The sequence below is a fragment of the Trachymyrmex cornetzi genome, unplaced genomic scaffold (genome assembly GCF_001594075.2).
Source record: "Trachymyrmex cornetzi isolate Tcor2-1 unplaced genomic scaffold, Tcor1.1 scaffold223, whole genome shotgun sequence".
Taxonomy (NCBI): domain Eukaryota; kingdom Metazoa; phylum Arthropoda; class Insecta; order Hymenoptera; family Formicidae; genus Trachymyrmex; species Trachymyrmex cornetzi.
In genome coordinates this window covers 1355222-1381921 of record NW_017296881.1, presented here as the reverse complement: position 1 = coordinate 1381921, position 26700 = coordinate 1355222, and the positions used below count along the sequence as shown (strand labels likewise).

General features: G+C 34.4%; 4 protein-coding genes across 5 annotated transcripts in view; 1 reads left to right on the top strand and 3 right to left on the bottom strand.

Moving 5' to 3' along the window:
* Positions 1-1216, bottom strand: part of cnir (cornichon-like protein) — a 3759-nt gene extending 2543 nt beyond the window's left edge. The window contains exons 1-2 of the mRNA XM_018506073.1: positions 907-1216; positions 114-182 (exon numbers count right to left, since the gene is read on the bottom strand). Coding sequence (XP_018361575.1) covers positions 114-182; positions 907-987 — 150 coding nt within the window. The 5' untranslated portion in view covers positions 988-1216. The remainder of the gene's footprint in view (positions 1-113; positions 183-906) is intronic.
* A 1373-nt stretch (positions 1217-2589) lies between these two features.
* Positions 2590-8424, top strand: mud (mushroom body defect). Its single transcript, XM_018506027.1, has 8 exons — positions 2590-6728; positions 6807-7099; positions 7182-7351; positions 7444-7598; positions 7710-7799; positions 7890-7952; positions 8115-8231; positions 8305-8424. Exons 1-8 carry the CDS (start codon positions 2631-2633, stop codon positions 8374-8376), a joined length of 5058 nt encoding a protein of 1685 aa, XP_018361529.1. The 5' UTR covers positions 2590-2630; the 3' UTR covers positions 8377-8424.
* A 727-nt stretch (positions 8425-9151) lies between these two features.
* On the bottom strand, positions 9152-17299 carry SA1 (stromal antigen). The gene is made up of 18 exons (XM_018506428.1): positions 17118-17299; positions 16685-16848; positions 16421-16599; positions 16171-16344; positions 15900-16104; positions 15487-15816; positions 14465-15413; positions 14161-14394; positions 13895-14087; positions 13626-13812; positions 12727-13031; positions 12446-12657; positions 12203-12366; positions 11807-11858; positions 9883-9918; positions 9573-9743; positions 9424-9508; positions 9152-9346 (listed from the first exon to the last, which is right to left on the bottom strand). The coding sequence occupies exons 1-18, from the start codon at positions 17297-17299 to the stop codon at positions 9329-9331; spliced, it is 3840 nt and encodes a 1279-aa protein (XP_018361930.1). The 3' UTR covers positions 9152-9328.
* Positions 17300-21228: 3929 nt separating this feature from the next.
* knockout (Stork-head domain-containing protein knockout) overlaps positions 21229-26700 on the bottom strand; it is a 77951-nt gene continuing 72479 nt past the window's right edge. The window contains exons 5-8 of one of the 2 annotated variants that reach the window (XM_018506203.1): positions 24492-24698; positions 23861-24045; positions 23074-23553; positions 21229-22822 (exon numbers count right to left, since the gene is read on the bottom strand). In XM_018506203.1, the coding sequence (XP_018361705.1) occupies positions 21650-22822; positions 23074-23553; positions 23861-24045; positions 24492-24698 (2045 nt within the window). In that variant the 3' untranslated portion in view covers positions 21229-21649. The remainder of the gene's footprint in view (positions 22823-23073; positions 23554-23860; positions 24046-24491; positions 24699-26700) is intronic. The other variant, XM_018506204.1, reaches the window with a different exon arrangement.

The following is a 26700-nucleotide window of genomic DNA, read 5'->3' as shown; positions in this document are numbered from 1 at the left end:
CTGTGTGTGTGAGTTTACACATCTTATTTTCTTACACATATAAAATATTTTTTGATATATATATATATATATATATATATATATATATATATATAACAGATGACATATCATACCATATTTAACTTGGAACAGCATTCTTGTGCATTCAGATAATCACACTCGAGATCAGACAGCGTTATAATCTTTACACTTTGGTCAAGGAGAGTAATGATATGACAATTAATTAATAATGTCTAATAACAAATTCAATTATTTGGGTTACACAAGATTAGTACAAAGTTGTTATACATGAAATTAGTAAAGTTAAATGTAAAAACATATAAATATTTTAAATAACTAAATATGCAATAATGATATTGTCATATTATTTAACAGAATATATATGTACATATCATTTCATTGTTGATTATGCCATTGCATTCTGATACTTTATATAAAACAGCCTTTTTTTTAATGTATACTAATCTAGTAGTATAGTGTAGTATAGGTAACCAAGCAAAAATACAATGTAACACAGTGAATCATTACATTCTTATTGTTTGTCAACATTAAACAAGGATGGAATGATTCATTGTGTTATACTGGCTGTGTTCCAAATTTACTTCCAGCATTGAAAATGCTACAGTTTACGTTACATGCACTATAGATTTTCAGTACTGGCAGTTAATTTTGGAACACAGGCACTGTGTCATCTGTCTCTCACTGGAAAGCACCAAAAAATTCTGATTCTTTCTTGCTTGTGTAGGCGGGAGGAAGGTTTGAAATTAGCGCCATTGCATCGCTGCCAATTCCAAAATAACCTCTTATTGCAAAGAAAGTCTCATGCGTACAAAGGCCATCGTTTCGCGAGCCCAGCATTGAAATTATCAAAAGAGATGGAATGAACCTGGGTGACAAAAAGGATACATAATACACCAGAAGGAACAGCACACAGCCCGTGACAAATAGCGCGATTACGAACAGAAACGGATCCGCGATTAGGCTCATGATGCTGCTACTTCTGCGTGAGAACGCTGCTGAATGGTGATCACATGAGATTCGCGGCTTGATAAGTGCCTCCTCCGGATACTTGTCAGTACTCGTCAGTATTCGTACTCGAATACTCGCTCGCCGGTTAAACTTTTGCCCACTTTTGCCGTAAACTTCCGGGGTATCGCTTACGATTGTTGAAATGCACACTTCACAGGGTTGCCAATCGCCAACGCTCAATCGGCTCAATCTCCTGCAATCTCCTGCGATGTCACGGATGACGGACCGTCCCTCGCCCCTCACATATACGCAAATTATTTTTACTGAACAAATTACACAAAGTTGATCAAATCTAGAATTCGTAATAATAAAAATACTAATCAAATCATTAGATTGCGAATTCCAATCGTTTTCTAAGGACAAATCGATCATTTATTATGAAAGATTCATTCAAGAATTCGCAGAAAGTGTGCGAAGATTCAATACTTAATCGGCTTAATGTATGTACGATATTCTTAACGGAAAAATTAATTCGATTTTTGACAATTTCAAACTGTTTTATGATGTCAATCATACCAACGTGTGCTGGTTTTAAGTTAGACTGGCCGTTGGATTGCTGCGCATGCGTGGAAAATCTGGGAACGTTAACTCTAATTCTGTTGGCCGCTCTGCAACATATCCGTTGTTCGAAAAATCAAACGAATTCTGTGTATTATTTACGTGTGTACAGTAACGGAGGTTTGTGTACTCCAGTGTACTCCGTAATTCTCCAGCGACTTTAAACACGGTGATGCTTGACAGTTATGGAGCTATGGGAAAAAGTTATCTTAGAATGGGTGAGTAGTAATTTTACGTATAAGTGCCAAAAATTACGCGCAAAGCGTCTCTGTGGTCTTTCGTGTATTCACAATTACACAAACGTCGAACTCTCAGTTTCAACAAATAAATTTTTCATATCTTTTTATTTGTGCTCTTTGCAATTTTTTAACGTAAATTTTTAATTTTAATTAAATATATAAATTATTTTATGATCCTAGAGTTTTAAGAACTAGAGTTTTAAGAACTTTTTAATTATGTTTAATAGAGAGCTCACACAAGAAGAAATATGTTTCATAGACAAATGTTTAAATTTATAGATCAATTGCCTGGAAGTACAGGACAAACCGGTGAATAATATAATAGAACTGCAAGATGGAATATTTTATATCAATTTCTTAAAATTAATGTGAGTATATTGCAATGCAAAACCTATTATCTAAGCCTATTCTTATTCAATTCATTATATTACAGAAAATGGAAGAAGCTTCAGGATTTTAATCAAGAGGATATTATGAAATTTATGGAAGGCAAGTAAATTCTTGTTTTTCATTTTGCTTAGTTTCCTAACTGTATCATCTGTAAGTTCTTGAATTTGAAAAGTAAAATTGAAGTTAATAGGAATACAATACTAAGTGGAATATAAATGCTACTTAATTTTTAAAATTTTAAGTGATATATGTAACTAGGAAAATAAAATTATGTTATATTGTCTGTTTACAGAGGAATATCCTACTTTTAAAGTTAACAAAGATGATAACGAAGAACATATATACATTGCGTCTTTGTTATTGTTACATTTGTGTCGAGTACTTTTTGCAATACATCAGTCTCTGCAATACAACATGTGTGACAACTTGAGAAACGAAACACAAATTAGAGTTAAAGCCTTTCTCGAAAGTGTTCTACCTATTGGCAAAGATATTACCAAGGAAACTATGAAAGAAGTTATTATGGAGGTAGAGGATACATCAACATCTATGGATAATTGCAGAACACCACGAACACCGCGAACATCGCCCAATAACGTTTTGAATTCGCCTCTAACATGTTCTGGACGTAGCAAAAAAATTTTGATTGAACGGGTTCGAGAATTGAGAGATTTGAAGTGTAGCTTGGCGATAGAACGATTTACTAATGCGGATTTACGGGACGACATATTAATGCAGCACAATAAAATAAAAAAGTTGCAGAAAAAGCTTGACGAAAAATCCGCGAAAATGAAGGAATTGCGAGATGGATGGTTCAAGCCAAGCACTCCTCAACCATCTCGTATACAAGAAGATAATTCACAAGAGGATTATTACAAAAGATATATTAATGATATGGAAAATCAATTGAGTAAACAGCAGGATGAAATTAATAAACTGGAGACAGAGAAAGATGCTATGTCAAAGGAATTATGTTGCACGCGTAGAACATCTAAACATTACAAGGAAAATTTTGCAAATTGCGAACGGTCCTTGGAATCTTTAGCAAACAAAATTGAATTGAAGGACAGAGAACTGATAGAACTTAGAATGCACAATGAAGAATTACGCGCGCATATGAAAGAATTGAATAGAAATACTAATCCAGAACAAAGTTTTGAAGTTGAAGATCTATCATGTCCTGCCACTGGATCATTGAACACTAGCGAAGTTTTAAGTACTGTAATCGATATCCAACTCCAGGAAGCCAAAGAAGAATCTGCTATATTGCATGCTCAAATTGATTCTTTAAAAGGAAGATATGATCTTCTTACGAAGGATTATAGAGCTGCAATAGAATCTAATAGAGATTTGCAAGAAAAGGTAAAGACGCTAGGTAGAGTACAAGCAGAATTAAATAATGTACAGAAGGAATTAGATGTATCAAATACAGCTGTCGCAAGTTTACAAGTAGAAAAAGTCTCTCTTGTTACTCAAACTGAAGATTTGAAAAATTTACTTTCATCTAGAGAGAAAAAATTATCTGAAACAGAACAATCGAATGTCGCACTGAGTACAGAATTGGAAAACTTAAAACTAGACATGAAGAATTTGAATGAATTATTTGAAAATGAAAAGACAAATTCCTCGCATTTAAGCACTACTTTAGAACAAACAAAATCACAGATAACAGAAAATCTTGCATGCATTCATAAGCTTACCGATGAAAGAGATTTGTATAAATCTTCCATCGAAAATTGTAGCAAAAAATTGAGAGATATTTTACATTGTGATAATCAGCAATTTGTAGAAGTTAAAACTGATAATTTAAATAATTCGACGCTTAATAATCTTACAAAATATATTGAAACAATGTTACATAACTGTAATATAATGCGCGTTTCATATGAAAGTGATATCGAGAAATTAAAAATAACAATAGATGAAACAAATACAAATCTATGTAAGCAACAATTAACCATTACAGCTTTAGAAGAACAAAATAAGCAGAATCTTGTGGAACTAGCTAACATCGAGGAAGAGAAGAAGCAAAAGGATTTATTAGTAAATGAACAAAAGCAAATTATTCTTACATACTCACAAGAAATTGAAGTTCTAAAAGAAATTAGAGAGGAGAAACTCGTTTTGGAACAAAATTTACATGAATTAACAAATAATTTAACAAATCGAGAGTCACTGCTGAGACATGCTATGACACAGTTAGAAGAGCTACAGAATATAAATAAAGATCTGAAATTATTAAAAGAAAAAACTGAGCAAGACTCTGAAGAATTCAAAAAATTTGTTAAACTAACATTTGAAAAATTGCAACATGAATATTACACGTTGCATCACGATTATTATAAAGTACAACAAGAAAAGGAAAAATTAGAGTATAATTTCAATTGTAATAAGGAAAAATTATCAAAAATTCAAGTAATAAATACTACATTACAACAAAACTTATTAGAAAATAAAGAAAGGATAGATACTTTAGAAAAGAAGGAAACAAGTCTCTTCACTGAATTAAATGAATACAAACGCAATGTACAAGAATTAAGAGATATGAATCGAACGTTGGAAGAGCTATACGCAGTGACGAAAACTGAAACAAATAATAAACTTGAAAGTCTCAAATCGGATTACGCTAAACTATTACTCGAATTGAAAGATGCCACTGATAAGCTAAATTTATTACATCAAGAAAAGAGTGATACAATGACGCAAATAGGATTAAAAGAAGCACAAATTAACAAGTTACTTTTAGATGTTTCAGCTTTAAAATCAGAAAAGAACGATTTAATGTATTCTCATAAAGAAACACTTGAAATGAAAGATAAAGAACTAGAAATGAAAGAAAAAGCCTTATTGACGTTACAAACCAAAATGGAAAAAATGATCAGCGAAGCAAATGTGACGGAAAAAAAGATGAAAGAGATAATTATTAATCTTCAAGAAGTAAGATCCAGTCAGGATGCTGTCTTGGCAACTCAAGAAGCAGCTCTGAAAGAAAAGTGTCAATACATAGAAGAACTTCAAGAAAGGTTTGACAATTCGAAGGATATCTTGAATAAAGAACTTGAAGAAACAAAATTATCATTACGTGAGTGCCAAATTAAATTCTTTGACTTAGAAAATCAACTTAATAATCAAAATAGGACAATAACAGAATTGCAAGACATGCTCAAAACAATAAATGTAGAACTTGAAACGAGTAAAGAGTATTGTAAGCATATAGATGCAAGTCAAGAGGAAATTATAAAATTATGCCAAGAATTGGAACATCCAACAAAAAATTTAAATTCTACGATTACGAAAACGTGCTCGGACTTTGATATACATGATGTATTGCAGTATGAGTGTATTAATATAGAGAATAAGTATAAGTGCATTAATATAGACAATAATGCAAATATCTTAAATATTATTAAGACGACTCTTGATGAATTACACAAATCTCAGAAAATTATCTTGCATTTATCATATGCAAATATAGAATTGAATGAAACTTTGTCGAAACAAAAAGTACTTGTAGAGAACAGTGTAAAAGACAAAGAAGAAGTTTGCAGTCTCAAGAATAAGATACGAGAATTGGAAATAATAGCACTGAAACGAAATAATTATATCAAGAGCCTCATAAAAAATAAGGAATCTTTGCAGGAATCTTTGCAGAAAGTTTTCGCCACGCGCAATGATTTAGATACTATTTTAACATCAACTAAACAAAAATGGAATGAAATACTGACAAAGTTTCAAAATATTTTTTATACTGAGCATTCCATTTGTGACGAGCTTAAACAGCTGCAAATTAAGAAGACAAATCTTGAAGATACATTGTTGAAGTGTCAAATTGATTATTTAGAGAACATCACATCTATATCTGACATTTTATGGGAAAAGTTCCTGTGGACAGAACAAAAATTACATGATACCTATTTATGTTCAATACATGAGAAAGAATGTTTGGATATACTAACTAATGTAGAAGAAGATCAATTTTCTAATGAGAAAATGGTAATTAATATGGAGCTGGAAAAATACAAAACGCTGCAAACTGATGTAATGAAATCTGAAGAAGAGATAGAATCTTTCACTGCTTTAGTTACTTTTTACGATAACAGTTTAAAATCTGGCGAAATCAAAAGTCAAGTAGAGATAGAAAAGCAATTACAAAATCAAATTAATCAGTTGACAAAGGAAAGGAAAGATCTAAAAACTAAAATGGACACTATACGTTCGAGGAATATAAAATTAGAGAAAAATATTGATGAACTTAGAACGGAAATAAAGAAGTTAAAATCGACGGGGTCATTGCCGGTGGAGACAGCATCGACGGAAGTTAACTTAACAATCTCTGAAGGATCTGAAGTGCAATCCCTGAAAGATGAGTTAGAACATTTGAAAGAACAGAATCAACAGCTACATGAAGAAAAAGATGAGTCAAGCAAGCTAGCAAAACAAAAATTTGACAGTCAGTTAAAAGAAATACATGCCAAATATGAACAAAAATTAGAAGATATCAAACAACAAATGGTAAGTAGAAAAATATCTATATTTTAAAATTTTAGGACTCATGTTTCACGTAAATGTTACTTTACGTTAAATTTACAGAAAACACTCTATAATGAGCAAATAACGAAGTCAAGTAAGGATCAAGAGAAGATTATGCAAGAAAAGTGGCAAAATCAAATGGAAATAATGTGTCACAAGCAGAGAGATGAGCTTAACAGATACAAAGCACACGTTAGTGACTTAAGTTCACAACTTTGGAGTGTGGGAGAAAAACTCCTAATCGAGCAACAAGAGAAGGAAAATGCGTTACAGCGTGTAACAGTACTAGAAACTAATCTTAAAGAATTCCAAACAAACCAGCCAATAGCCACAATTTCGCGTAAGACTTGCAAGTACGCACACAACTATTCCTTAAATGGGAAACATATTGTAAAAAAAAAATTGTCAATTTAATGATTAATTAATCTATTATAGAATGGAGAAACAAGAAATGGTACCTGAAAATATACAACACGCACATAAAGTAACAACGCTTATAACTGAAGAAACACTCGAAAGGAGGCACAGTATTAGAAACATGCAAGCGATGGGCAGTGTATTTAAAACGGAGGACGAGGAGGAAGTCTTTGATAATGTTTATCTAAGTATATTTTGCACATTATAAATATTCCAAAGTGAATAAAAGGTTAAATTTGATTTTTCTATGGTATGTATTAACTGATGCTCTCTATTTCAGCTGATATGAAAAGAGGCAATTTCATGCCTATCACAGATATCAACCGTTTGTCCGTTTTACAAATGAGAAACTCTCTCTGCAAGCCTCATTTGAAATCTTCTTATCCAGCAGAAATGCAATTTCTTCCTCCAACTTTGACTGAAGAAGAGATTAAGGTAAGTTTCTCCTTAATATATATTACATCTTTGGAATTCTTATTGAAAATATTAAATATTTTTTTAATCTCGAGTAATATATGTCTTGTTCATGTGTTTTTTTTTTTATAGACGGGTTCTTCAGTAGAAGAAAATTTTAACGATAGTCTTAGCCAAAGTCTTCTCCCAGAACAGAAAGCCAGAAAAAAAGATAAATCTCAGGTAAGAATAGTGTTCATCGCGTTTTATGAAATCATCTCTTAAATATTTGCAATACTTTCAACATTTATTGATATCATATAAAATATATAGATATCATATAAAAAACCCGGTCCTCCAACACCAAGCAAAAATGGAGGAAAATTATCATTGCAGGTATTTGCATATCCTCGTGCATGCTATTACTGTGCATATTCTTTGCACACAGTTACAAAAAATCTGTTCAAGAATTCGCTAAAACTGAAAGAATAAAACTTTTTACGACACTTTTTTTATTATGCAATCGTATCATTAGAAAATTACTAAAAATTTGTGTAGGGTAATGAAATAAGAAGCCCAAGTTCACGTATATTAAGAGAGCGAAATGTGGATAGAAGAACCATGACTACTCCTCATTCGCTGAAGAACATATTCTCGCTAAAACGACAAGATGAAGTGAGTATAAAAAATAAATATAAACAATTTTATATTAAGCGATATTAATATGTTAAACATATTTTTTTAATAGAATGCAACCAGCACGCCAAAACGCAGACTCAGTAATCTTTTTCGCAAATCTCGTTTACAATCGGATCGCTGAATAAATATTGTAGTCATATGATTATGTATAAAAAGTAATATGTGTTAGCATAACAACTAAGAGTTTTATAACTACAAATTATATTCTTTTATTTTACATAATTTACATGACATCTGCATTATTTATTTAAATATTACGGATGTCATGTAAATTATATGAAATTAGTAGCTATAATAATTTTACTCTATATATATGACTATTCTTATTTTTTGTTATGTCAAATATTATATATTGGAAGAAGATTGAGAATTATCGTAACTTTTGCAATGATACGTGTAATAATGTGTAAATAGATTGTGGCACATAAATAATATTTTATAAATTTATATGAAACATTCAAGTGTACAAAACATTATCACAAAATGTACAGGAAAAGCAAGATATAATTATAAAAGTATATCAAGTTTACCATGTGCCTCTACAATGCCTTCACAAATAAAACTATTAAATAAAGCTATTAAACAATTTTATCTATGTTGTGTATTTATTTAAAAAAGTTATTAAATGGTCGATAAGTATGATATTTTTTTAAATATTAATTTTTATATAAAAATGAAATATATATATTGTATTATTTTAACATGAATAATGTAATAAACTCAATTCTGAAAACTTAAAATTTTTTCTCACATGTAATAACGTATATGTTATAATGTAATGTTCGTTTGTCGAAACGTATTAATACATGTATAATGAAATAAACTCAATTCTGAAAACTTAAAATTTTTTCTTATATATAATAACGTATATGTTATAACATAATGTTCATCTGTCGAAACATATTAATACTTGTTCTATACATATATAAAAGCTCTATGTATCTATATAAATTAAGTTGAGATTAGGTTTGTGTAATTTTCAAATCGCGTAGCTGCTTTGAATACATATCACAATCCAATCGTCTAAATTTAAGAATATGAGAGAGCGAAGCTTTTAATAATTACGATGTCTCCTACTCAGAATCAGATTCCTGTAATTTAATTTGAATCAATATATATCATGTAACTCGTAGCATTATATTCATGCTGTAATATTATTCGAACTTACCATATATTGTCCCTCAACATATCTTCCCGAGTTTCTAGAGGTTCTCCGCAATTCCCTGTGCTCTACGTGATCCTGATTCCGCCGTCTATTGAAAAATTATGTTCCGTTTATTTTATAATCTCAAAATAGATACATGACAGCATACTTACGATCTTGATTGAATTTGTAAAGTTTTAAGTCTGTTATCAATATCATGTGAAGGACTCGTCGAGGTATCTTCTATGACTGCTGTAGGAGACGTTTGTATTTCTGCAGTGTTATTATTATCATAGAAAGCATTTGTTTTGGCTCCACGTATTACCACTTTAGTAACTGGTAATCTAAAAATGAAATGATCATATTGACATTTATTAAGTAAATGTATTTTATAATTTAAAAATGATCTATATTTCAATTGATGCATTACTTTTTTCTACTGATATTTAAATCAATAAAAATATGAAAAAATAAATTACTCACTGATTTTTCCGTGGACCACGTTTTTTCTTTTGTTTACTGAAATAAAAACGCCTATTTTCAGGTGGAAGTGCAATTATTCTGATTACTCGAGATAAAGGGACAAAAATATCAAAATTACGAGAAATTGTCAAGTGCATACATATCGATTTGTATACTGAAATATATGTGTATTTAGAATTTTCTTAAAATATTACTTTTTAATAAGTAAAATATTAAAATGGAAGTAACAATATCAAGAAATGATATAGATGACACATATAGAATATAATGACACATATTTATGAAGTGGTGGGTATAGAGAACGGCGTGTCACATGAAGAGGAACATAGGCATCATTAATTTTAGGAAATATGAAGCATACAGAAATGATCAATTCTTTTATTTTGCTACATGTTAATGTAATTAATAAAATATATTTTTTTTGCGCTTTTCAATGACTCTTTTTAATTTTGATAAAGTAGGATCTAGGAGCGCTGGGAATAGAAGGTCTTATTTGAAGCAATATTTATTCATATGTCTATCACACCAATTTGTATTATTAATATATAAATAGAATACAAAGTTTTTTAAGCTTACTTGATTTTCAATCTCGATAAAATACACACATCGTTCTCTATGCACTATTTTTTCAATTACCTCAAAAATATGATACGATAATATTATATATTTGTAATAATCTCTTATTCTAGCAGAAATGCTTTGTTGTTAAAACAAGCACGAAATATAATAGATTACATCGAAAATATACAATTTTTGTCCCTTACATATAGTTTTAAATATACACGATTGATATATAATTTTTATCTAAAAATATGTTCTTAAATTCTTTTAAGGTCGCCTGTAACAAGCGGTTAGGCTTACTACTCATGCAAACATATATGTGTATACAAAAAATAATTTTTTTGTTTAAAATATTATGATTTTAAGTAACAATAGATATTTACAAATTAAGCACAAGCATGCAGTTATACTGCAAGCACAGATCGCAAATTTTAAATAAAAAAATATACAACTTATGATTCCACATTCTCTCTTTCTTCCTCTTTCTCTCACACGCACACTTTCTCAATAGTGCTTTAAATTTTTTAATATTTCAAAATTATAAAATTATGATAATTATAAAATTTCGTATTTTAACATATCAAAATAATAGTTTTTAACAGTATACATCGATTCATCATACATAGAATTCATTCTTTTTCATAAATTTATCATAGCAATGAGTCGTAACATACTAAAGTTTTACGAATATATCATAAAATTAATAAAGCATTAATGAAAAAATGGCAGTAAAATAAAAATATTATTAGTAATGGGACTGCTACCACTATTTCTACAGAACTACATTTTGCAAGCAACATTACTGTCTTATAGCAATAATAAAAGAAGCACATTAGTATGTGCATAAAATTTACGCACTTTTAGTTTTATAATATATATTGTCTACATAATATATATTATATATAATATTCTAATATATTTTTTTGTTAAACTTATTAGTATGATTTTAATTATAATTACAAGTAACTTATATGTAACTAGTCGATAACACAAAGAAAATTTGTCAAGCACTTGAATATTATCACAATAAAAATTAAATGCTTTACTAGTTGCTGCAATACAAACTATATATATTACACATATATAAATTATAATATATAATTATAACACATAACTTGAAATGCAAGCTATACACAATATGTAACTACATACACACATATAGATAGATAATATAGTTTGCATTACAAAAGCCTAAAGTATTTTGTTTTTATTGTTTTTATATTCGAGCGCTTGCCGATTTTTTGTTATCAAACAGTTACATATAACAATTATTTTCCATTATAATTAAGATCATCCTATAACAAGTGTAAGAAAAAACAATATTATATTAGATTTGCTCTATATTCGGGTACTTCCAACTCACCCAGCAAGTTCGTGATCAGAACCTTCGTCAGGTTCATCAGCATCTTCTTCTTCTGCAATAATAAATATTATTGTTTAGACGATGAAGAAGACAGGATAACTTAAAATTAATACTTTACTCTTAATACTTCTATAATTACAATCATAAACGCAATTATTTCTGCAATATACGATGTTTGTGTCTATCTCAGTTTAAATCCGAATCCAATTCTACAGCATTACATTATTTTAGTCTTGCATGAAAACGGTAAGAAAATAAGTACTTTACAGTATTCAAAATTATGATACATTTACCAATTTTCTATTCAATTAATTTTGAAAAACGCGAGTTGTGTCTCATGAATATATACATCAGGAGCACTTTTCAAAATAATCATAATGACACAAAATCTTTTACCTGCTAAATCTTTCTTGCGTCTTGTGTAAGCTCGTTTACTTGTAACTGGTACTTGATCAGTTTCACCATGTAATAAACTGTTTCTGTATAATAATAAAGGCTGCCAATCCTCTCCTCGTGAAGATGGCATTCCAGCTTGTAGTCGTCTATCCAGAAAGTTGAGTCTACAATTGAATACATCATATTAAAATTCATAAATTTGAAGAAAAATATTGGCACAAGTTAGATTTAAAATATACTTACACTAAACGTTTATCTTGTTTGAGAAGTTTATTCGTGAATTCTGACAGTATTTCCAGGAACGGTAAATTCGGTGGTGGACCTGTAGGATCCTGTTCGATACCATCTGGAGGAGTAATGACGAATAACACTCCTGCACGATGCAAGGCCGTAATCGCTTCACGATTTTTCACAGCGTCCAAACCAAAGGATAAAGCAAATCGTTTCGCCAGTTCCTAAATATAATTAGATTTTAGCATATTTTATCTCATTGCATTACAAACTACGTATTGATAGTTACATACCTTTATCGCGGTAAATTCTTCGCTATTTCTATTCACTTTGCCCTTTTCAGCCATTATCTCATTGTACAAAATATTTAAGCTTTGTTGCATCGTTAATGCACAATTCGTTTTGTTGATGTCTCTCGCTTTCCCTAATGTGGTTTTAATAATATCGCCATAGTCATTGTAATATTTGACGTAATGTTTAAACACATCTGCCGCAGCTTTCGTGGGAATCATATTATATACGATTAACTTGCAGTAGCCAGCCAAAAAATTTCTTCGTTTATGTAGTTCTTCGATTTTAGAATGTTCATCATGCTCATCTGTGAAATAAATTCATATTATATATATTTTTATTTAATATATCACTCCTTTATACTCTTCCAAAGTGCATTACTTAAAAAATTAAATTTCACAGAAAAGAGGAGAAGTATTTTTCAACTTGACAAAAAATTATTAATTAATCAAATAATAGCGGCAAAAAGAATATATCCTTAATATGGTCAAATGTCATTTTTGTTATTTTTGTTTCACAATCTTTGAAAAAAAAGACCATCCTTTTTGAGCTATGCCAATTTCTTTATGAAGTTAAATTACTTCACTTTTAATAATTGATGGGATAATGTTTATTTAATTCATTCATGATAACACGAAAATAAGGTTTTTTTTAAATTGTTTATCTTTTTAAGAGAGCAATATATTAATTATTCAGTTGAGACACTGAACTGTCTAATAATAGAACATTTTCCTATCAAACAAAAAATCTACGTCTAATTCCCAATCTTACTGTCTCGCATATAATAAAAGATATTACTTTCTACTATGATACAAATAAGAACTAAAACAAATTTTAAGATACATAATAAATAAATCGCTGTATGCATGTTAGGAAAATAAAAATAAAAATAATAAATCACCATCTTCCTCTTCGGAGAAGACATACTCTTGTATAAATCTATTGAGCATGTTTTGCATTGCTTGGTCCGGTTCATATACCAATTGATGCATCAAGGGATTAGTATGCGTAGTCAGTTGGTTGCAGAATACTACTAATAAGTCACATATGGTATTGTACGCAACTTCCCTTAAGATCGGCGATGATGGCTATTTAACATTACAAATATTATTTATAAAACATTTTACGTAACTTTGTTTTTTGTCGAATTTGGGTAAAAATTATAATTACCGTGCTGCTACTATCACCACTGACGAAATGGCGCATCAAACCTATAAACGAATGCAGTCGTTCATTCAACTGCCGACATTCATTCTCGCCACGACTGCCAGAGTCCACAGCTTCCATCAAATGATGTTCGCCCCATAAAATGGCGAAGAAGCATGCGCTTATGCAGTATTTAACTGCCTTAGGTGGTAAGCATCTGCGTATAAACAATTAAAATTAAAATATATTTAAACATATTTGTATAGTTTCATAAATATAAGGAAAATTACTTTGAAGGATCCTTTGCATCTTCAATATCCTTATACAATGAATCCCATATACCCCAAGGATTCATATTGTGACAGGAATAAAATATAGAAACTTTTTTGAGTGATTGGACAACGTTAAATATTTCATCTTCGTCTGGCTCCTCATTTCCCTCAATCAAATTTCTATATTCGTCGATCGCCTCTTTATATTTATTTACGATTGAATCGATTAAAGTTGAACGAGCGACGTCACACCTATAAGAAAATAATAATTTGAATACTGAATGCTTTAATATGTACAATTTGAAAAAAGCGATATACATACCTAGTGAAGATAGCATGACCTTCCACACACATGTGTTCCAATGTTTTAGATGCTGTATCTAAAACTTCGGTATCATGCATTTTTTCTATAATCCCGTGAATTTTACTTAATAGAGAGTCTAAATTCATTTCCTGTCTAGATTTTGTATAAATATCTAAATCAAAATATTGCGGGATTGCGAGTAAATTTGCCAATTTTTCAGGATCCGCTCTGTACTTATCAAGTAACAGTGGTAACGTTTGAATAAAATGTTCTGTCAATTTTTGCTTATCATCGGAAACTTGTTTAAGTTCTTTCACCGACAGAATTTTTCGAGTAGGTCCACGGCCGACCGGTGCTTCGCCCGTAGCAGCTTGTTTTATGCAACACACCATCAATTCAATGAGGGATGTTTCTTTTTGATTATCCAACGCTTCCTCATCGGGACCAGCCTCCTCCAACAAAAGATCCGTCATGCATTCCCAATCCTTCATCATTTGATTAGTTTCGATCAAAGAATCAACTAAATATGCCCCGTGCTCGTGTAATTCGGATTCGATGAAAAACAGAACAAGATCACGTATAAGTGGCGTATTCGGTAATCGTTTCTTGCCACGTCTGGTCTTAACACTCGCCATAGTTACTTCGTCCAGACGGAATAAACGTTCGTTCAGAAATTCACCGGCTGCCTGCGCGACCGCGCGATGCGATGAATAAACAAGCTCGTACACATGTTCGCAGTCTTTATCAGTGAGAATTTCTCTATGATGTTTCAAGATTGAGATAACCAGTTTCACAGCCTGGACCGCCACATCGTATTCCTTGTCCAACGTCATTGCGACAATTCTATCCTTAAACTTACTTGTGAACAACTCGAGCTTCGTTTTTAGTTCCTCTGAGGCATACAATGGTTGTAATGCCTGCAAGCATTTTAGTCTAACTTCTCCAACTTTATCATGTAAAGTCCAACCTACAAAATTCAAACACGAAAATATAATATGACTCTTATTTTCATGTGTAAAAGTGAGAAAAATATTATGTACCAATATATTTCAAATAAGAATCATCTAAGAAATTTTGATGGAACTTCTTCATCCAGACTCCGATTTCTGCCATGCAAATCGCACGTATTTCCGGCAAGGTATCTCTGTATCTATGAACGAAAACGGATTTGAACATGTATGTAAGCATGTTCTTTATTTCGTCCATATTCTCTTCCAATTCTTTTCGCTTTGCCATCAAAGATTCCAATCTGTCTGCTGCTCTTTTCTCTCGAGCCTTTTGTCTCTCTGCTTCATACTGTCGTTGCGTGTTGTCCAAATTTATAGATACAGTTAAAGCAACATCTACCAAAGCTGTCATTAATTTCATGGCTGTAAAATTGTTTTATTAATACATATTTTGGAGCTTACAGTAAAATTTTATAAATACAGTTGCTCAGTTTGTTGAAATTTACCTGCAAGCGTTGCAGTATGTCTAAATGCTCTTACTTGTGAATCTGACAGCCCAGTTAGTAAAGAAATAACATTATCCATTAAAAATTGATCATAAATAATCGAATATTGGCACTGTCGGACGAGAATTTGGACGAATTCACAAAAATTTGCACGGAACTTCTTCCACTGTTGTCCCGTCATTATCAATGGATATTCACCACTTTCCTGCAGAATAAAATTTTATAATGATAAAGTTACGACCTGTTAAGCATTATAATCTGAGAAACGGACTTCGTCAAATTCCTCGGTCATCTTGCGAATTATTGCCACATGTTCCATGGTCAGTTGCATCTCGGAAGTAATGCGACCTTTGCAACCACTTGCATTAATAAAAAATTGCATCAACATAAGAAGGGCGTTTTCTCTGTTACTTTTGTACTTTTCTATCCAGTCGTCAACAATAGTCTGTCAAACAATATTTATAAAAAAATTTGATATACAGCTCTTCTTTGGGTACTTATTAATACATAAATCAACTTACAGTGAGCGAAGAACGATTATTTCTAATAACATAATAAAGACTAGCTTCATCTTCTAAACTATGCGGATGGTGCGCTCTTTTGTTACGTCCTCGTCCACCGCCACCTTTGCTTTTGTTGGTGGATAGTGGAACATAATCCGTATCGATTTCTTTGTACTTGGGTTGCTGCACCACGCCTCCTTTAAAAAATCAAAGATTACAATTTTTCATATTATTTGTGCTACAAGGTCCGTAAATATTGACAAAATACATATTCATACATACCACGCATCCTGGCACGCGTGTTTCTTGTAATTCTCATGTTAGAAGCCGCTGGTGTTGCAGGAGGCTCGAATTGTGTCTGATTATCAAGATTCCCTGATTGTTCCTGATATTGCGGTTGAGTTGTACCTGGCGAACTGTAGCTCTCAGAGGAGTAATGTTCTGGACTATAAATATACAATAAGTTAATTTAAATACAATCATCCTCATATACAATTTTAATAGAATAACTGATTAGGAAGGAATATAAATCTGCTATTTTAAAGTACTTTTTCTTTCTTTCTTCAGTTTCTGTTCTTTTTTGCAAGCAAGTAGATGACATTTAAGTTATGTCATTATCATAGCAGATAAAGTAATTTATTTCAAACACAAGTGTATACTAGTTTAGCCACAAGGAACCGACTTAATAACACCAATTCGCTAATTGGATACTTACGTGGGATTGTGCAGCGGAGTCTGAGACGGAGTCTGATTGTACGGTGTATACGCATTGTAAGAGTCGTTCGCGTCCCCGCCGGAATTGTCATTCATCGGCGTCAATGGTGTCATCGGCGTATCATACTCCGGAGGCACCGGATCGTCCATACGAATCCGCTTGCCTCCCCTTCTGTGCATCATCGTGACGTTCTCCAAGTTTTAGTGCGTCGTTCCAGAAAGATTTCGTGTCCCCGGGAAAACGCACGCTCGGCCGCGATAACCGCGCGTTAAGTCGCCATAACCGCGCGCGAACCGTACTTTGCCAAGATTCTCACTGAACGTATCGAGACGCACCATTCGGATACTTTTGACAAAGCGATACCTCGCACAAAGGCTATTCCTCGTGATTCTTGACGACGCTTTTAATTTAAACTCGTTTTTAGCATTCGGTGCCCTCCTCTCTGTTATTAACACCTGATTTCCGATACTCACAACCGTCCGCGATATCTCGGAATGCCTCGATATTTAACGTTCGTCAATTGATGCCAAATTTCGTTGCAGTCGAGATAAGATGGGGACATCTTGAGATGCGTCTACACGAATGATTTTCATTGGTCGCCCAATTGAGAATTTCCTAGATATATCTAGATTCATGAGAACGCGTCCACCATTTTGCCTGAGCACCCGCCATTTTTCTTCCAGCCGTAATTTGAATTGTCTGTCTCTTTTCTCTTAACGCTTTCAGTGACGGTGTCGGAAAGGACGGAGAGTGCGGAGAGCGCGCTATTGCATTATTCTTGTAATAATGCGTTCCGTTTCGCGCTCACAGCGCTTGTAAGCATCATTTATCTTTGTTTAATATTCGATAGGCAGGATAGACAACAAGGATGGTATGATTACATGCGAGCACAATTATTGAAAACAAAACACACTTCAGTGACGATCCTCCGCGCGCGATGAGGAAAAGTGGAAGCGCTTCGCGCGCGTGCAAATGTGCTTACGATTGCAGAAATTTCACCTGAATCATCCAGATATCAAGTTATGCTTGTTTAATATTTGGAGAACAAGAATAGTCGGGTCAAAGTTTCTGAACGCGGCTTAGAAACAACGAAGGTAAATCGAAATACGTCTAATGCCCGTTTCTACGTAAATTATTTTTTGTTTTTTTTTTTAGTTATAAAAAATAAAGCGTAAATTAAACCGAGATTAAAATCAGTCTACATTTGAGGAAATAGAACCAAGATTAAAATTAAACTACATTAGTAGAAATGGGCATAAAGGAGATGAAAGTCTGCTTTCTAGTTGCAACTACACTTTTAAAATTTTAAATGAAATAGATATAATATGTTTGATATTCGATTAAAGCGAAAAAAAAAATTCTAGTGGAGGAATAAATATAACAGATCCGAATAAATTCCTTGTAATCTGCAATTAATATATTTTGTTGATTTTCAGAATGTGATTAACTGATTCTCCCGAAGAAGTTTTGACGATTCTTTTTCGAGACGCCGAACATCGATCGTCATGGCGGTTGTGATCTGACAAAATTATTTTTCGGGAGGGTAAGTCTGCTAACGATGGAATATAATACAAGACGCCAGCGCTCTTTTTCAGCTCTTTTATTACTCATATACTTTCGTTGTTATAATGATACGTAAGATTATACAATGATACTCTACAAGTTAGTTTTGATAAGAAATAAGAGAGGCGCGGATTCGAAAACGTTCGCGCGGACGCCGACTTTCCCGAGGAAATACGACTCTCGTGTCTCAAAGGTGATCTCGGTTAAGTCCCGATTAACTTAATCAGCGATTTATACCAGACCGGTAAAATTGTTTGAAACAAAAATTTCTAATTGCAAAATTCGCTAATTTTTGTCTCTAATCTTTTTTTTTTAAACATGTTGATAATTCAACAAAATCAATAATTTGACAAAATGGTATCAAGTAACATTATTTCGTTAAGTTGTTAATTTTGCCGAATTATTAACATATTGTATAACAGAAGATTAGAGACAATATTGTACAATTAGAAATTTTGTACTGTTAATAACTTGATCACTGATTGAGTTAATCAAACTTTTAATTTGCCCTTAAGAAATTCCCCAATTATAGCACTCTCCTCACCCAAATTTTTAATATCACACTACTTTGGTTTTATTAAATAATTTTATATTGATCTTTTTACGCGTTCAAAATCAATGCTTAAAAAATTACAATTCTATATATTTTTAAGTCACATTAAATCATTATAAAAAACCAATTGTAATACTCGTAATAACTCATAATAACTCATACAAATTACAATACATTCACAAGTTGATAATGATCTCTGCGAATTAATTGATGTAAGATTCGTAATTAAATTAATCGACGTTAATATCAGTAATCAGGTGATTTAAAGGTGTAAACGAAAAGTCGGCGTTTTTTAAACGTAGAGCGAACGTCGATCGGTTAATCTGCGGTACAGAGTAAGAAATGTACAAAGCGGGCATGTCTCGTTTTCTTCTCTCGTGCCGTATTCGCTTAATTGCCTACCTTTTTTTCTAAGCCTACGATTTCGCGAGTAGTGTTACTTTCTTCCTTTCTTTTCACCGTCGTCGCCGGTAAACGCGCCGCGAAATCGCCGTGCGAACGGAATCCTTAAGGCAGTCGTTATTAAGTACTACGATAAGTTTTGGCACTTACAGATTTACGATTGCACTAATTGCGAATGGTACCGGCCACGCTCTCCGAGAAAACGCCTGTCTTCTACACTATGTATAACATATGTATATTTGATATCAAATCTCCGCTGTGTGAATGCGGCGCAACGAGAATCGCAATCCTCGTGATTTTTTCTGTGTTAGCTGCGCTTCCTGGGGACGGTATTGCTATTAATTTGTTGGTTTTGCTATTAATAACGCTCGACATATTGTTTACTACGTTATTATATCGTTTGAAAGAAATTTTACAAGAATCTCCCTTCCTACACACATCGCGTATACACATATCTGTCTACAAAACTTCGCTGTACCATTTATTTAGTCTTACTTTGCTACGAAGGCCTGGAAATGTTTTTGTCATCATCTCTTTTGATGGTGAAAATTAGTATGAAAAATGCCCAAAATATAAATATGCGTGAAAAGAACGATTTTGTTAAAATATCTAAAAATTGAGGTAGATACCGATCTGAAAATAATTTTATTACACCATTAAAATTATTATGTAGGAAACTCGTGAGCAATGCTGTAAAAAGTTTTGACATTCTAATCATTAGTTTGAGCATATCCTATATAATATTATTTTGATAGCCCAACAAAATTTATTCTCAAGTCTCTGGCTAAACTTTTAAATGCTTTAGCAAAACCGTTCTTTTCATTTGCACAAAAAAGTGGCAGTGCTTTAATTCGGAAAAATTTATTTTTGTTCGCTTGTGAGTCGCACGTGACGTTGTACATGAGAAATGTTTTTGCTTTGACAAATCACTTTAGCTCGAGTAAAGCGACGCAAAACTACTGATGTTACAACGTTGCGATGCGCTCGCATCCTTTAAATTTAAATCTATATTAAAGCTTTGCAGCAAGAAACACAGTGTAATACAATTGACACAGTGATCATTTCATCTTTGTTTAACAGTGACAAACAACAAGGATGTAATGATTCACTGTGTTACATTGTATCATCTATGTTTCTTACTGGAAAATATCCTATATGTCTCAAAATTTGAAAAGAGCTAGGTACTTTGTATACTCAAGTTGCTAAAAGCCGGTTTTATACCTATGAGAATATTGGACGGTAATTGTCGCTTGCCTTAGGCCCAGTTCCTCACAGTTAACTCTTAACCAAGGTTCAACTAGGTTCTAATCTCTTTCCAATTCTAGAATTTAAAAGAGACAACGAATAAGTTGAACCTCGGTTAAGAGTTAATCGTGAATTGTGAAACTGGGCCTTAGTAATGAAAACAAAACGCAGTTTTGATATTTTAATATTTTTCCATTTTAAGTGCAAACGTGAAGATAAAATATGCCTGTTTGCTATTTGATTATACGGTTTACACAATAATTTTTAATATGAAATATAATGTATAAAAAATATTCCGTAATTCCAATAACAGAGAAATTATGTCAGAATAACATTTTTGAGAGATACTTAAGCTTAAGGCAAAGCAATATTAATAAGCGAGATTGAAAATTTGATCGTGTTAATTCAAATGTAGGTAATATAAATAAAATTGGCACAGCGAATATATTCAGGAACACGAACGGTTCGTTAAAAGACACAGGAAGAAGAAATGTACGTAAACGACAAATCACTGGTAACTGTTACGCGTGTTCCATGTGTAATATTCTTACGCAAGCCGTGACCTTTTTTCACTAATAAACAAAAATTTAAAAAAGTAACTCTCTATTCTCACATATGAGAAGCAAGGCGTTAGTGACGTTTCTTCGATACTGCTCGCCTCGAGGCACGTTATTTTTCATGGACGCAATATGTTCAGGTAGGACGCAAGGATCAATAGCTCCTTGTCCCACCTTCATGGTATAATAATCGATGTTCAGGGGGATGAAATTCAAACGAGGCCAAAATCCGTGTGAACGGTGACGTCGCAGTTGTTGGGCTTATCGGCGGCCGCCATGTTTACCTCTACCAAGGTATCCACGCTGTTAATCGGGCAGCCTTTGAGGATTTTCTGCGCCGCTAGGCTGGTGAACTGCACCTGCATGTCACTGAGACTGGGATAAGAGTGCAAATCCGAGCCTCGGCTCACAGTCTTCTCTAAGTTGGGCTCGGAGCCCTGAGGAGCTCGCTGCTGCTTCACCGTCTCGAGATTCTCGATGTATACGTCGTTGAAAGAGCCACCGAAACCGTCATACGACTTGGTAGGTGACGGCGGGTTCGAGGCGATGTTGTTCTTCGAACCGGGATGAAGTAGATTGCGATAACTCAGCGCGTCCTTTGATAACGACAGGCTAAGCTTACGCGAGTTGTTCATCGCGTCGTTGGTGTTCTTCGTGGTGGACAACGCGGCAGCCTCCTGTACCAGAGCGTTCTTGTCGACGTTGTTGGCCGAGGCGTCGATCAAGTGGACCTGACTATTATTCAAACGGTTCGTTAGCTTCAGCTTGTTAGGCACTTCATCTTCGACTTTCGGCTTGTTCTCCTTGTCAGATTCCGATAGCAGAAGACTCGTTTTTGGATCTTTCGGCGTGTAGAGTGACGACGGACGCTCGGCCTTGATCGGTTTGTTCAGTTTCTCGTCATCTAGTTTTGATTTAAAAAGCTTCTCGTCATCCACCCGGGTCTTGTAGGCCTTCTCGGCCACTAGCTCTCTCTCCTGCTTCTCCTTGCAATCGATTACTTCCTTCTCGGCAATCTTCGTCTTCACCGTGCCGTTCTCGAAAGTGATTACGGACCTCATCGGTGAGTTATTCTGCTGAACGTAGATCTTCGTGCCAGGCGAGCCGGAAATGGTCGTCGTACTAGTCGTGTTGGAGGCCAGCGTCACGCTATTCTGTATCGTCCGTTGCTCCTGTGATGACGGGCTTAGATTGGTGGACACCTGAAGAGTTATCGAGTTCTGCGCTTCTTGCAGAGGAGTCAGCGAACCTTGCTGAACGACTTTGAGCGGTGACGATTTCGTGGATAGCGTGGCCGTTTTCAATGGCGAACAAGTTAATTTCGTACTGGAAATTGACTTGCCGCTAGAATGAGACGAATGACCCGACGAAGTTTTTTGCAGCACCTTGAAATACAAATTTCTTTATTGAAGAGAATATAAAGAAAAATTAAGGAGACGAAGAAAATTAAAAAATTAAGGAAGTTAAAATTGTAAAAATTAATCATTTAATTGTTATATACAAAGAACATTGAAATGTTTAATATTTTGATACATTTTAAATGGATAGAAATATTTACGTGTACCTTTTTTTATTAGAAGAAAGTATATACGCATGCAAATATTTTGTTACATATTTATAACGGAGCTACATCCACCTTATGCTGCGGAGAACCGTTGGTCGACTTAGTGCCACTGTTGCTGAAGTCATGACTCGGTCTTCTTGAGTTGGACTGCCTAGTATTGGGCCTACCCAACGTTGTCGTCTTAACCGTACTTGCATTCATTGTTCTAACTGAACCAGAGCTACCACCGCTTCTGCTGGGTGACGAATTCGTCGAGTTTTTATCATTCTGCGTTTGATTACGCGTTTGATAACCTTCCTGATTGGTGGTGCTGGGCGGTAGAACAGATGCTCTAGACGTACATCTGCTCAAGCTTGAGCATTTGGATCTTGGCAGAGTAGAGCACGGTGATCGATGCCTTCGAGAGCTTCTTGGCGTCGAGTTGGCCAATAAACTCGAGGAGTCACCGCTGGCTTGACGCCGATGTCGCCTTGGTAAAGTGGCCGATCGCACCGAGCTCGAATCATCCCACACTTGGAAACTGGCCTGCGATTGGTCTAAACCTTCCATCATCTGAAAAAAAGATTTGATCAATCTGATTTCGCGCGATTCGAAACTCTTCGGAATCAAGGAGTTCTTACTTTTCCACCTTCCCAATTCAATTCCAATTAAATTATTTAAATTGTTTATATTATCTCTCTATTTATTACTATCATTAAATTTTCAAGTCCAGCGTTATTGATAGCGCGATACGTTGTCGACTCAGGAATTTTCATTAATTGTCAGGGGAACCGGTTAATTAGCCTCGCGGCGCTAGAAGTGCTGTGCAAAAAGTTTTGTTTTGTTGGTTCTTATTGGGAAATACCTGTATGCAACTTACCGAAGGGCTGGCGGCCCTTGTCTGCGTGGCAACGCTATGCAAATGTACGACGCGCGGATTAAACCACTCGGTGGGGGGATACTGAGCACTGAAAGTGCCCATTAACGGTGCGCCCTTCCTCCTTGTGCTCCGCCGAAAGAGCCTGGAGAGCAGGCCTATCTTCTCTGAAAAAATCCCAGAAAAGCCTTGAGGAAGGGATTTGGATTTTCTTGCGCTTTGTTAGAAAACAATGAGGATCGAGAAAGGGCTTGCCAGCTATAGGGTGACTAAGAAGCTACAATCTGGATTGTATTATACGATCTATAGATTTATGTATATATAGGATATTTCGCAGTAGTTGTTTATAATTGTCCTAATATAATCAGAACGTTCGTTCTTAAAGAGTACTTAATATACTAGAAATAGCCGTCCAAGGTAACGACTAAAAATCGTTCGAGCAGTTTGCGAATATAAATATAATTAAGTGCGAAAATTTTTGGCTGATGCAAAAGTTCCGAAATTCCGCTTTTAAAAGAACAGTTATAAACAATCGAAAGCATTTTTAATAAAACTGATTCATCCATCACCCATTAAATTGATTAAATAAAGCAGTCACCCATCACCATGCAATCCCTTTCCCGATTAGACTCACTGGTTGGACTGTGAGGCGCACTGTCGGTACTCGCGTATTCCGCGCTGGAAGACGTATCACTCCTTTCGGGTCGTCGTGGTAAGGACCGTGAACTTCCGCTTCTGTGTAAACGTCTGGCCGAGCCCCAAAGCCGCAGAGAGTGTCGCCTTTCGAGACGACCGGGCATCGACCGACACCTGGCGAACAGGACTTTATCATTGGGATTTCCTGGAAGAGAGACATATAAAATTGTTTTTAACTTTTTATTACATTACATATGTAAATAAAAAAATTAATTATATGTAAAACGAATGGAATGTTTAAAAGATATGCTGATAATTTCCATATCTTGAAAATTTAACAGTCCTCATGCTTGCTATCTGTCAAATAAGACGAATGATGGTAGAAAGTGTCCTTGTGTGAGTATCAGGTAGATTCAGATTACCACATTGAGTAGACCGACTGGGAAGAGTAAATTCTACGCGACGCGAAGACACACGTGCAAATATCAGAATGCCCAGACGACGCGTCACTCCAGTTAAAAGGGTTAATATCACGACCGAGCCATGCGTTGTAACTTAAAAAAAAAAAGAAAAAAAGTGGAATACCCTCATTCCTGAGAGTTTCATCTTGGTACATAGCCACGGGCGATACGCCGACGTAGCGACCGACGACGAGTGGGTTACCAGCGTGAGAATCAGTCGAGAAACGAGTGAGAGAAAAGTAGGAAGATTATATACGTGTGGTCCTTCTCCCCTTTCCACAATGATGTCGACAGCGTATGTAACGGTAGACAATGTCGTGACCAATAGCTAATATATTGGTTGTGCTAAACGCTTTCCAGGCATCGTCAGCTTCTCTACTCCGTTCTCTCTCTCTCTCTCTCTCTCTCTCTCTCTCTCTCTCTCTCATCTCTTTTTCCTTCTTTCTTGTTCTCTATATGTGCTGATGTTGGCGGCTCTATTCTGCACGTACGCACACTCGACGTATGTTAAAAAAAAAAAAAGAATAAAAAAGAATATACCGCAAGAAGCTTCCGCGTGCGTTGTAGTATAAAGGTCTCACCTGGCGATATATCACGAAACATGAGAATTTTTTGTCAAAGATAATAAAAAGTCGCAGATAGAAGAGAATTCCTCGAGTTCCTGTTGCGGCAATAATCGAAACGACAATTGCATTAGGACTTTTCATGTGTAATCAACGCCCCAGGTAGAACACAAAATCATAATAAGAAAGATGATTATTAAGTAGAAATAAAAGGAAAATTCATAATGATGTTAAACAATGATGAGTAATTTAAAAAATCTCATTATCATGTCCAAGAATTCATCACAAAATCATCGTCAAAAGTATATAAAATAGCATTATGATCTTTCCTAAAATGATTTCTACTTGATGTCATCTTGATCTTGCTATGATTTTTTGTGTTCTGCCTGAGGCAGCGTTTCTTGACTGAGAGACACTGACAACGAATATCATCAGGAATAAGAATGTGGACATATGGCAGAGGACAAACATTGTTTCTTCCTGACATTTCCGCGAACGTGGTAAAAAGCGAAATTAAGATCGCGCACTGATTTTTCGTACACGATCGCGAGAGGAATTGATGATCTTCCGGCGACGAGGCTTGCGTGGCTACCAAGGACGACAACAACATAAACGTTCTCCCGACTCGTTCGTCGAGTCGCCAGCAGAAAAAGGCCTCGGAGAGTGAGCAGCTTCGCGAACTGCTCTCCTCCTGGACACAATCGGAACGTTTCCCGAACACGTGCCGAACGAGTTTGCCTGGACCGACCGGTCTGCCGGACAAGCGAGTTCATTCTCGCAAGTTTTACGAGGGCTCCGACTTCCTGCGCATCCTTTCGTGAGACACGGCGAAATCGATCTCAGCCTCTCACGCGTTTATCTGTTCATCCGTATGCTTTTGTCATTGAGCCTCGACGTCACAAAAATTATGCGAGGCATTACAAGTAACACAAACGCATTTCTATGGTACTATTTATGTTACGCCTGCAGCGTACATTAATTTCTCTCTGGAACACTCGGCTATATTATTTAATAACAAGAATTTCTCCACTCTGTTGAACTCTATATTTAGCACTTTCCTGAAACATAATTTCGGTCCCGCGTAATGCACGTTCATATCGTGTCGTGGAAACGATGTTAACGCGTTAAATTGATCGGCAATGTGTTATAAATTAACTATCTTGCGTTATAAATTAACTATCTG